Source organism: Bombyx mandarina, chromosome 12 (assembly GCF_030267445.1).
Source record: "Bombyx mandarina strain Sakado chromosome 12, ASM3026744v2".
Classification (NCBI taxonomy): Eukaryota; Metazoa; Arthropoda; class Insecta; order Lepidoptera; family Bombycidae; genus Bombyx; species Bombyx mandarina.
The window spans coordinates 8,767,499-8,781,143 of NC_143219.1; the positions used below are offsets into that span (position 1 = coordinate 8,767,499).

General features: G+C 35.3%; 1 protein-coding gene across 50 annotated transcripts in view; it reads right to left on the reverse strand.

Annotated features, from left to right (window-relative positions):
* Dscam1 (Down syndrome cell adhesion molecule 1) overlaps window positions 1–12,614 on the reverse strand; it is a 75,868-nt gene extending 63,254 nt beyond the window's left edge. For 48 of the 50 annotated variants that reach the window (XM_089731601.1, XM_089731604.1, XM_089731605.1 and 45 more), the window contains exons 1-2: window positions 12,473–12,614; window positions 9,177–9,335 (exon numbers count right to left, since the gene is read on the reverse strand). In XM_089731601.1, the coding sequence (XP_089587727.1) occupies window positions 9,177–9,222 (46 nt within the window). In that variant the 5' untranslated portion in view covers window positions 9,223–9,335; window positions 12,473–12,614. The remainder of the gene's footprint in view (window positions 1–9,176; window positions 9,336–12,472) is intronic. The other 2 variants (XM_089731633.1, XM_089731632.1) reach the window with 2 other exon arrangements.
* Window positions 12,615–13,645: the final 1,031 nt, after the last annotated feature.

The following is a 13,645-nucleotide window of genomic DNA, read 5'->3' on the forward strand; positions in this document are numbered from 1 at the left end:
GTAAGTTTATTATCATTCATTCTTATCTCTATTTTATAACATTCAACAGATGCACATAGCACCTTCATATAATAACTAAAAAAAGTGTAAAACCGATTATGTGTATTGTAATTTTAGAATTTTATGTTAAGTTATTTGATGTGAGATTTTACATTTTCGATTATCGACAATTAGTGAAAATCAACCAGTTTTGGGGGCCGATGTTTGATTTGACTCTGGTCCGCAACTCAACTGCATTGTATCACCCGCTAGGCCAATTTGTAGAATTCCTGAAAATTTCATCGAAATCGGTCGAGCCGTTACGGATAAGAAACATACATACATGGACTTCAATATTAATAACAATTAATCAGAGTACCTAACACATTGTGTGTCTTTTTTTAACGTTATGTGGTTTTTAGCACATATGGCGAAACAAGCTTACAGCCGAGATGGTGTCGGACTATTAATAGCTATTGATCTACCGTCTTTTTGTATCGGCATTCAAATAATTTAACATAATAACGCAGACCTCACTACACCGCTTTGTAGTCTATGGTACTGAGTCAGTTTAACGATAAATTTAATTCTATTTTTCTATGATTGATTTGCATATTTTTATTGTAATGCCTTTTTTATGTTATTGTGTAGATAGATGAACAAGATCACGTCCCTTCCAGGCTTAACTGTTTATCAGAGCCCATATAGGTCACAATGTAAATGCCTTCGCCCATAACGTGTCATGTCTATGTTTCAATTTTATAGTACAGCGCTTTTCAATACTTTAAATCTAAACGCAATATTTCTTCGCGGCAATACGCAGGGTGGTACCAGTAAACAGTAGTTTCAATAAATTTAAAGAGGTTTTATTTTCTTATAATTTAGCGGGTCTTTGCACGCACGGTTTTGATTGTATCCTACGTCTCATAATATTATTATTCAGAAACGGGTATCGATGGTTCTTGTTTGTACATTCATTGCATAACACGACTCCAGATAATACGGTCGTGCAAGGAGTAGGTTCAGTGTGTAATCGCATACCAGAGATACCAAGGCTGTTCGAATAACAAGACTAACATACATGCTCCCATCTCCTGACATCTGCTCAATTTATTGTGCACGAAATTGTTTTGTATAACGTTCTAAAATTAGATACATTAATCACCAGTAAAAGATACTTCGGGTCCCGTTGGGATGTAATTCCTTTGTAAAGTTTGCCTTATTTTATTATTCACTACATAATATTCGGTGCTTACAAAATTACAAAAATCTAAATAAATAGTTCACGGTGTATTAAAATACAAGGATTTGTTCGCGAGGCATCTTTACTGCATGGTTTCGTGCAAGCGGTAAAAATATATATTTTATAATTGATTTAAAGGACAATGCCCAAAAGTGGGCCAACTTTATGTCAAAACTATTTGTACTTGAAAAACTATGCCTTATTTTTTTACGTTGTTTAGTTTATGTATCAACAATTCTTTAAAACTGGCATTGTTTTACAAAAAAATAAATTACTTATTTGATAACATCCCAAAACTGAGTGCCATAGTTTTTAAATCCGCCAATAGGCAAAGGGCTTAGCCTATAAAGCCTTATAGTAAACCTTTAAGCTGCCAAACGAAAGAGTTGTCTGTGACTTGAACAACAAATTTAAAAAAATTGCTAATGGTTATAATTCACAGACTTTTTAGTTTATTTTTGTTCAATTCAATATTTATATATTGTAATAATAATTATTACTTAAAACCATGAATTATTTAATATTTTTAGATATTATTGATTCCATTAGTAAAAACCTCAATGGTCTACTATTACTCTATTCTTATTATATATGATTAGAGAGTTTTGGCAGCAACCCGAGTGAAGCGTCACTTGAAGTTTTATTTTAATGTTTTTTTAATAGTTTATTGTGATGTATAGTATATAAATTGGGTGTTGTTTTATTGTATTAAACGTCAATAATCTTTGTTCACGATAATTGAGGCATTGGAATAAAACTGTGGCTAACATAGCAGTGACTGTTTTTTTTTTCAAGATAAAAGGTCTGCGGAAATTCACGCTCACTCAATGTGCTATTCATCGAGTTGACGTCAAAACTCCCAAAAAGCAATAAAAAGAGATACACTAGCTTTTTATTGAAAAAAATATATATATAACTACGACAGACTAGGCTTTATAGGCTACGCTCTTTGCCTGCTTATTGGCGAATTTAAAAACAACAACAACAATATCGTTTCCGGCTTCCGGATTTTCATTTCATTTTATTATTATTATGAGGATATAATAATAATAAAATGTACGTAAGGGCTTATTTCTAGCAACATTAACCACAATTAACTTATTTAATACTGTAAATAATTATGAGAGCGATTATTGATTTTGAAGAAAACAATGAACAACTTAATTTTAGCTGCAGAAAAATACATATTTCTCTTAAACCTGGGAGAGAATATAAAAATCGTTTTCTGAATATGAAACGATATTTTTTTGTCTATCAAATTAAATTAAAACCATCATCACCCGACAACTTTTTTTAGGGGCCCAAACGCCCTAAGAAAATGGGCATTGTCCTTTAAGTAGAATTTCTGACTGATTACTATACTGTTAATTCGTGACTCACGGCGTTTTGTAATCACGGATTCTTATTCGTGTATAGACAATAACACAGCACGTAAATATAATTTATATGTAAATGTAGCGGGCATGCTTGCTCTGATTCGGTCTCTAAACAGAAATCCAAAATTTCACATTTCATTAGACTATGTTTCAAAAAATTTAAGCTTAAAGTATGGTTCGCGATTTGCAGTTAGTGTTGATGTACTCGGCGGTTGACTCATGGCCCTGACCTTCGTCCGAACGAGTTGGCGACGACACGCCATTCTACTGTTTCAAGTAAGCTGACTAGAATAAGTCGGTGCAAGCAACTAAATTTATATTTTTGTGACCCAATGTGACCAAAAAAGGTTGGACTTCTTTAATTACACGCCCAATCGGATGATAATTTTTTTTCTACCTGTTTGCTGGTACCTTAAGAGACTATTTCAGGTTCGCGTGGACAGGTAGGTGTGCTCACGGGCACAAACTAAGAGTATTTGCTAACAAAAGCTCAATCAAGGGCAGTTGTTCAAAGAATCTACCACCAGATCGGAATCGCAACCCACTAAGAAAATCTGACGAGAAACACAGTGGACTGTGTCTATGGGTTGATTTATTTTAACATTGAATCTGAAACATTGATTTTGAAGTCGTCGTGGCCTAACGGATAAGACGTCCGGTGCATTCGTGTTGAGCGATGCACCGGTGTTCGAATCCCGCAGGCGGGTACCAATTTTTCTAATGAATTACGTACTCAACAAATGTTCACGATTGACTTCCACGGTGAAGGAATAACATCGTGTAATAAAAATGAAACACGCAAAATTATAATTTGCGTAATTACTGGTGGTAGGACCTCTTGTGAGTCCGCGCGGGTGGGTACCACCACCCTGCCTATTTCTGCCGTGAAGCAGTAATGCGTTTCGGTTCGAAGGGTGGGGCAGCCGTTGTAACTATACTTGAGACCTTAGAACTTATATCTCAAGGTGGGTGGCGCATTTACGTTGTGGATGTCTATGGGCTCCAGTAACCACTTAACACCAGGTGGGCTATGAGCTCGTCCAACCATCTAAGCAATAAAAAAAAACAACTATAATACTATATCGTTATACAAATGAATATGAACATTTAGTATTAATGTAATTTTTTTTGTGAAGTAGTCAACAATTTAAATGAACTTGCTGACATCATTGATTTAAGTTGTTACAAACGATCACAAAACAAACCAGCTTTAGTGTTCGAGGTCAATTTACTCCAATGAAAAATTCGCGTTTTAGTAATGTATAAGAATTGTGAATATAAACAGGTTTTTTGTTTTATTATGAAACAATATTTTCTCTTTTGAGATCGTAGCAGACATATTGGTATTCTGAGTAGAATCATTAGAACGAATCACTCGCCCGGTTCTTTCAATTGGATAAACACCCAAGACGAAGAGTCGCGCCCGCTCCCATTGCTGGTAGCTAATTCTTAAAATTTAACAGTACTATTTGTATTTGAAACTGCGTCACACGGTACTACGAATATACTACATAAAGAGAATATTTCGTAAAGTTGAAAATTAAGAATTTTTCAATATTTTTTTTTTGGCAAAGCTGACTTCAAGCCCTACAATAACATGGTAGTATTCAATAAAAATGCTTTTAGAAAAGCATTTCCCATTTTACTATATTTTAAAACAAAAGTGTGGGGTTTGCGGTAACAAAAAATAGTTATCTTAATTTTATTAAGGGGCGTTACACTCAGACTTATGGCCTGAGACTCAAGTCCCTTGTCTTTCATGATGGCTGACACTAAAGAAGGGAAACATTTTTGGAACGAAGTTCCTTATGGAACGATGCGAAGGCGTACCCTAACCGGGAAAAAACGTCCGTAACGTAAGATTTTTTTTAGTAATGCACACAGTGTACGACTTAACTTAACGTACAAAAAATAACATATTTTTATTATATATTTGTTCATTGTGATTAAAATAAAGTTGATAACTTTGTAAAGTAGTTTTTTTTGTTATCAATAAAAAAATCCTAATAAAAATTGTATACCCGAATAATTATTTTCTTTATATCTCGAATAGAACTTAAAATTAATATTTTTATAATAGGGAACTTCGTTCCTATCCGGTGTCCCACGACACCACACATCTTTTTTACATGATAGGTAACGAGTTGCAGTGTTCATAGAGTTCATCGTAAGTGTTGCCATCACCGCCACCAGATACGAGAATGAAGTCTGTTAAATAAAATAACAGTTGTTCCACCCTAATTCATAACATTCAATCTAAAAAGATGTACATACGACGGTAAGATATATTACATGCCTATTTTTGCCACTAAGCAGAATGCGTTCTGAACTTGAAGTATAGCATGTTTTTACTTTATAATTAAAACTTTGAATTTATTTATAAAAGTTTGTTGTTTCCATTTTTCAAATTATCCGGGGTGCATGGTAATTGACTGCAATATTTTTATTTATTTTATTTTTATTTTATTTTATTAGGCTCACAATACACATCACAAGCTAAAGATACATAAAAAACACAAATAAAAAGAAACAAAATCTGGCTTGCAACATAAGTTATGTGCGCACGACAAAACAAGACATATAGTGCTGAATTTGTATAACAATGTTCCTTACAATTATGACAAAACAACACAATATTATGTAGTCGTCGTGGCCTAACGGATAAGACGTCCGGTGCATTCGTGTTGAGCGATGCACCGGTGTTCGAATCCCGCAGGCGGGTACCAATTTTTCAAATGAAATACGTACTCAACAAATGTTCACGATTGACTTCCACGGTGAAGGAATAACATCGTGTAATAAAAATGAAACCCGCAAAATTATAATTTGCGTAATTACTGGTGGTAGGACCTCTTGTGAGTCCGCGCGGGTGGGTACCACCACCTTGCCTATATCTGCCGTGAAGCAGTAATGCGTTTCGGTTTGAAGGGTGGGGCAGCCATCGTTACTTTACTTGAGAACTTAGAACTTGTATCTCAGGGTGGGTGGCGCGTTAACGTTGTGGATGTCTATGGGCTCCAGTAACCACTTAGCATCGGGTGGGCTGTGGGCTCGTCCACCCATCTAAGCAATAAATAAAAAATAAATAAAAAATAACAAAAACTAATCTAACGAATCATGTAAGGAAAAAAAAAAATATTCACAATATAATACATTAAACAATTACATTAACCTACCTATTAATAAAGTGGAGGATGCCCTTGAACATTTTTCTAAACGAAACTAACCTACAAGTAAAAATATCTAACTCAGGTGACGACCCTGCCAGTTCGTTATAGGTACGACACATTCGGGTAATGGGATTATAGTAAGATATATTGTTTTTGTAAATTAGCAATGCAAACAAATTGTTTTGGTTGACCCTCCGAGCACTAAATTTAATGTTTAGTGAAATCTGAGATAACAGTTCAGGCGAATCCAACAGAGAGTGAATTATCTTATATAAGTATATCAGATCAGTGCATGTACGTCGATCTTCTAGTGACTGCATGTTATAGTTTAATAGTCTTTGCTCGTATTTAAGTTCAGAGCGGCCTGGTTGTATACGATAACTTAATAACCTTAAACACTTCATTTGCACACGCTCAATAGTGTTAATGTGCACTCTGTAATTAGGGGACCATATTGGACTGCCGTATTCCAATACACTTCTCACTAAACTGAAGTACAGATACAAAACACTCCGAGGATTCTTAAAATCTTTTGTTGATCTCAATACAAACCCCAACAACTTATTTGCCCTAGAAGTAATCTGTTCATAGTGTTCCCTAAATGAAAGTTTTTCATCGAAGTAGATACCCAAATCTTTAACTATGAATAGTCTTTTTAGTGTCTCGCCCTCAATTGTGTATGTATGAATAATTTTATGTTTTTTATTAGTGAACGTAATTATGGAACATTTATTTATGTTCAAATGCATGTGATAGACCTTGCACCATTCCGATACAATGTCCAAATCTTTTTGTAAGGCGAGACAATCGGATGTCTGGGAGATAACATTATAGACCTTTAGATCGTCGGCATACAAAAGACAACTGCAAGATAATTTCTCAATCAAATCATTAATAAAAATAATAAAAAGGAGGGGTCCTAAGTGAGATCCCTGGGGAACACCAGAACCAACCTGCACCGGAGCAGAAACAAAACCCTTCAATGCCACCAGTTGACTTCGATTTTCCAGATACGAACAAATCCATCGATACAAATTTCCATGAACACCGTATGAAAACAACTTGCGACAAAGTAATCGATGACAAACTTTATCAAAAGCCTTAGAGAAATCCGTATAGATAGAATCAACCTGTCCTCTAGTGGCAAAAGCTTGACACAGGTAATGCTTATACTCAAGGAGATTGGAAATCGTAGATCGGTTCTTAACAAAACCATGCTGCCGGCTAGAGATCAATGGTTTCATATGGTTGTAAAGATAAACATATACTAACGACTCAAACAGTTTAGCAAAACACGACAATATACTAATGGGTCTATAATTTTCACAGCAAGATTTATCACCACTTTTGTGTATAGGAATAATGTGCGCAGTTTTCCAATAACTTGGAAAAGTACCAGATCTAAGAGAACTATTAAAAATAATGTTAAGCGGAACAGAAAGTTCCTTTCCACATGTCTTAATAAAAGAAGGAGAAAGTTTATCGGGGCCCGGACCCTTCTTTCCATCTAACTGTTTAATTTTCCGTTGTATGTCACTCTCACTTATTGAAACTTGCGTTAGTATGGAAGAAATATGGTTATCGATTTCCGTGCAGCTATGATTGAGAAAATCATCTTGATTGTGATCATTAACAAAAACAGAGCCGAAATACCGTGAAAACAGTTCACTTATTGACTGACCGTCAGAAGCGGAGTCGCCAGCATAAGTAACCACGTTTGGTATAGAAACGTGACCTTTCCTGTTGTTAATAAATCTCCAAAATGCATTAGTGTCCTTCTGTAAAGATTCTTCTGTACTTGCAATGTATCTTTTATAGCACTCTTTGGTCAACATTTTGCAACGATGACGTAACATTGAAAACACATCATAATCACGTGGATTTCCAAATTTTTTGTACATTTTATGATACATATTTTTTTCTATTATACAATTAATTAGAGGTTTACTAAACCAAACAGGGTAAGTATTATATTTATACGAGGTCAAAGGTGTATGGCGAGCAATTATTTCGAATAACATATCATAAAATATTTGTGTATTTTTATTAATATCCGATGACGATGATAAAAGCATGCTCCAATCCACGAAACGCAGGTCATTTTTTATTTTATTGTAATCACATTTGTTAAAATTTAATTGTTTATTATTGCATTTTGCTAAACTTCTTGAGACTGGCTGGGCTGATAAGCTTATTATGATCGCTGGATGATACTTATCCAACCTACTCATTGATTCTACATCACCAACTTTAACATTAATAAGATTTGAGAGCACTAAGTCTAAAATGCGGTCGATATTATTTTGTATGTAATTAAACTGTATTAAGTTACAAGAAATCATAAACTCTTCCAGTAAGCACTGTTCTGGGCAGCAACGCTTCATAGATAGAATACATTTTTAGCTTTCATTGTCTCCTGCTCGCTTTTCGGGTAAGAATGTCGGAATCAAAATTACTATGACTCTATTTTTATTTTATTTTCATTGCTTACTCTCGTGTTATCTGAATCTCGTCGTTCTGATTATTTTCGTGATCGCAGCTGTGAAACCTGGCTAAAACCCAGATTTACAGTGATGGGAGTAAATACGTAAAAAAATATTCACGTAATTTAAACATTGTTTTCAATGTTTCAAACAATTAATCGAATCTATGGGGAGCTGAACTGATTTAAATATAATGAATCATTAATAAATTGAAATGTTTCAATTTCTAATAACAACAGTGCTAGTTTTTTAATTATTCGAAAAATTAAAAATTTACGTTTTAAGTGCGTATACAATACGTCACAACACGCACGTGATCACTATAATAAATATTGCAATGCAATTACTCACTACACTGTAATTCGATTTGTGTTATTAATGAATTGGCGCAGTTTCCTGTACAACTAACTTATACATATAGGTACATCTCACTATAATGGAATGTAATTTTATGTGACATATACTTAGACGATATAAGATTCTTTTTTTGTATAGATACTTTTATTATTAGAATAAGATTCATTCAGAAGACATTTATAATAGCCGGACATGAGTGGTTGCTCAGGGGATCGTGTGTACTATGGATCGTGACGTGAAAACGTTGCTTCGTGGCAGCCCGGGCTGTATCGACCCGTCACGTCACTCTAGGAAGCTTACCCTTGAGCATTGTGTCCTGTTGATTTTTTCAACATTATTTCTCTGTTATTCGTTAAGCCGCTTTCAGACTACGCTATAATATAATAGCATACAGTATATAGCTCATAGCACAACAATATCGCACACCATACATTGTTATGGACACGGTCACTCTGTACTGTACTATATATTATTGGCTAAGTATAAGCTGCTATACTATATGGCACTATAGCGTAGTCTGAAATCAGCATAATTGTTAATTTTAATACTCAATGTTCAATTAGCTTACCTAAAGCGGCCAGCGCCACGAGGGCGGTGAAAATCGTAGTAGCCATATCACTAGCACGACACTTCACTATTCACTTGATTCACTTATAAACTTCAAATAAGAAAATGACTGAGACAAAAGAGTCGAATAGGCCGCAATGCGGCCGGGCTTTGCCCGAATCTGAAACAAAACCAAAAACGTTAATTTATCTCTCTTACAGATTACGATTGGCTATTAGCTATTCTTGAAAAACGAGGATTTATCTAAAGTTTTTTGACAGGAACACCGGCTTTAAGACTACGGGTTCAGTGATTTGGTAGGAGCTGCTTAATTTTATTTCAATATGTTTTACCATTTCTCATTAAAGTCTAATTTAAAACAAACCAAGGTTTATACTGTAGTTGTATTCCTAGAACGTACGTTCTACGGACATGTGCTGTGGTTGTGATCACTCATCCACGCGGTGGTATAGAAGTTTTTAGCGTTTTGAATTTTAAGACCGGAAGCTGTACTCATTGAAATTACTTAGTGACTAAAAACGGAGTGCAACGGATTTTGAAAGGGCATTAAACTTTTATTTTGGTATTCGGCATTTGTCGCCAGTTCTTTCACATACTCAATAATGAACCATTGGACCGTAATGCATAGTTTCCCTATATAGTATATGTGAAGTCTTTAGCGTTAACAATGACGTATTATAATTTTATTTGTAGATACTTAAAAGAAAAGTAGATTGTTGAGTATAAAAAATATATTATTTAGAAAATAGTTTTTATAAAAGAAGCTTCGTGAAACTAGTTTTTGTAAAAGAAAATAATCGGAAAATACATATCAAAACGCGTACAGAATTAAGAAGTGTGAAGTACGTACGATTCAGTACATGTTTCACATAGCCTCGTACGTTCATGAGTGACGGAAGATTATTTCGGGCTCCATTATCCAGAAATGGGCACGCGACGTTCATGTTTAGATTTAACGAACTTACAGAACGGGTACGCTGTAGTAAAATATACGTACATACATAACATAATTAACTGAATACGTATACTTAGATAATATATAATATCTACTAAATTAATCTATCTTCTTCTTCTATCTTCTATCTTCTTCTTCTATATATATATATAAAAACGAACGGCTGCACCGACTTGGCTAATTTTGGTCTTGAATTATTTGTCGAAGTCCAGAAAAGGTTTAAAAGGTAGATAAATATGAAAATTCTCGGAATTAAATAAAGTTTAGGTCTTTTATCGATTGAGGCCGGATCAGCTGGTATCTAATAGATATTAATCTCTGTCTCTGTGCTTTTTGCAGCTTAGATACGTTGAATAATACCGAGATACATTTAATATTTTTGAATGAATTTATTTAGTGTGTTAGAGGTGGTTATTTATAGTGGTAGCGTTGGTGTTCATTTTGATTTACAATTTAAAATTATTCAATGTTCAACAAAATTCCAAAAAAACCTTGGAAAAAAACTTAAACGAAATCCAAAATATTGTAGGTACTATGTATCTATTATTATCCACACTGGTCTTTCAAATCTGTTAAAGACATGAGTCGTTGCGTTCAATTCATCCCGCTGTCGATCGTATCGCCCCCAAGCTGTCTGCTGCAATAGCTGTGACCCCCACCCCCTCAATTCAACGACGTAGATGCGGAGATTGGGAACTCGTCTCGTAGCCTCCCCAACTCCAGCTTGGGTCTATGCCCTCCTCCCTCTCGTACTAACTGCGCATCAATTGAATAGGTACTGTAAAACTACAGCCGTATGTATGAACTATTGAACGACTTTATAGGATCCATGTTTCATTTGACAGTTTCTGCGGTTTGCATTGACGATATGAGTAAATTGTAAGCGATGACGTCACAAAACTTTAATGAATGAGTATGACACACGTCACTGTGTTATAGTACACACAAGAACTCTATTCTACATAGATAAATTAACTGTCGATTGCGGTTCAATACATTCAAGTCACGGGTACTTTGTTTAAATATCAATACTTTCGTGAAAACTTTTTGAATTAAATGTTATTACTAAACTACCTAAAATGGTCCATACCATATACCATGATTTAGTCTTATCATATATCGAATTATTGGTTTCCTTGATAGCTAGCTATTAATAAATCTGTGGTTAGGTTGAATAATACACCTCTACGGTCGTGAAAGTATTCGTGTGATTGAATTTCGCACCGGATAGAGTCGGATTGGTTTAAGCTTTGCTCTACCTGCCGTAAAAAAAGTCGTCCCGTCTTCTGTTCTAATGCTTTGCACCTGTCGTGAGTTGGACAGGCCCAAAACAAGTATTTCCACGTGTCAAACGTAATTTTGACATTAATTATTCCATGTAGGAATTAGTAGGAAGGTGTTTTATTTGGACATCGTTTGTGCAACACATTCTAAACCCACGCTGTTATAACTACGAGGACAAAACATCTTTTGAAATATTTTCGTAAGCAATATTCAATTAATCTCAAGATTTACAGTATGTAACAAACCTAAATAATATATGAAGTAGTTTAATTTTAGTGTAATTATTTAATAAGCATTATGATCAGATTTTTTCTTTTTTTGGACGAAATTCCTCCAAATGCGTATGAGTCTTTATTTGCATATTTCTGCTCTACTTTTGTGGGGATTTCTTTATTGATTTTTATTTGATATAGTTCTATAAAATCTAGGTATCGTCTCCGCGCTACACGTTATGTGTAATAATCATTAATACATACATTTAATCTTATCTATTTTTGTCAATAAATAAGTAATATTTGACGCCGTCAACTTATACATGCTTCTTTTTTTGTTATAATCGGAAGCGAAGATTTAGATGCGAAATGCAATAACAAGCCTTTTCATCATATCCTTCGAAATACCGCGTTGGTATTTTAATGTTTAATGTTGAAATTAGTGAATAATCATTTTGTTTCGAAATTAAAAAAATACAATACCAAATTTCTCTAAATAGTACTACTCAACACTCCCAAATTTAAATAAATGTAACGCCCCTAGCTAAGTCCAAATAGCTCAGTGCAGGTGGTCGGTTTTAGGGCGAAAAACGCACTGAAGTATGTTACGATATAATTTTATTATGTATATGTATAAAATTTTATTTCAACATAATACGGAAATATAAAGAGTACATAAATCTAGTGTAGACATTACTGGCGCTTATATTCACCCCGGTCAAGACAACATCGTTATCGATCGCGGCCGCGCATTCGTCGGGCCGGCATTTTTTGCAATCAAGGAATTCCTACACAAAAGTTGAATGAAGAGGACACATTGCATACAAAGAAAGCTCAGAAACGTACCTGCGTAGAATCAGCGATGGGTTTGCACAGCACCCACAACACATAAACCACAACACGCGCGGAGAGACGAGCGGCAACAACCGACTCGCCCAAGCTACAAGATCGGTATGAGTAGGCTTGATATGAATTTGTATAAACGGCCAATGACACTCGTCTCATGAAAAGGACGGACTCTATATATCTGTTCTCTTTTAACGAATAGGACTACAGCGCGGTCCTGGCAGAGAGGTAGCTTGGAACCGATATTTTGGCGAGGGTCACAGGACTTGGGGATTTGGTGCGCGCGCAGGAAATACGTTATTAAGCCTGTGTGTCGAACGTACGTGGGTGTATTTTATTATGAATAGATCTATTTCTATGTCTACCACGAACGTTACCTTAGCTACAGATTTTTTAAGGCTGGATGTCAATTTTATTTTTCTCTTTATTGAAAAGAGCATTGTCATAATGTCGTGATAACAACCTCAGTCCCATTTATCATTTCCAATGTATTGTAGCTAGCTTTTAAAAAAATATAAATATAGAGTTGACTCTACCACAGGAACTCTATCAGAGGTGAAGTGTGAAAGTAGCCCCGGTAATTAAAAAATTAAAGAGCGGACGGTTAGCATATACGTGATGCGTAGAGAGAAGATGCATGTGACTAGGAGATGTAAGGAAATGATAGTGCAGTAGAGGAGTGAGTGTTGAGATGACGGTTGATAGTGGGATAAGGTGAAGAAAAAGAAGAGAGTTGACTACCACCATATCAATGTGTATGAAATAGCTCAGTGTTCACGACGTTCAGGGCGAGAGACAGGGGACGGGGGAAGGCAGCGGGAGGAGGATGCGCCCGTGGCCTAAGGATTCGTGGTCGTCGACCAGCCGGTGACACGCGTCAATCTTTGTTAAATAATGTATTTACAAGTATTTAAATAAAACTATCAAAATTCTGTCATGCGTGGTTTCTTCTTCACCATCGTCATGAACACTCAGTATGGGTTGCAATAAACTGAAAGTTCTAGTGAGAGCCCTCACTTGGTACTATGTTGTGAAGCCACACGTACAAGCGGATCTTGTAGCTGATTCACTCAGCAACTATTGGGAGAAAACTCCTCTACTGTATGGCTGATGTCAGTATCTCTGCAGATGGGTAGTATGTCATTCAGTTTTCGAAGGGGGCTTTCTCGGTGT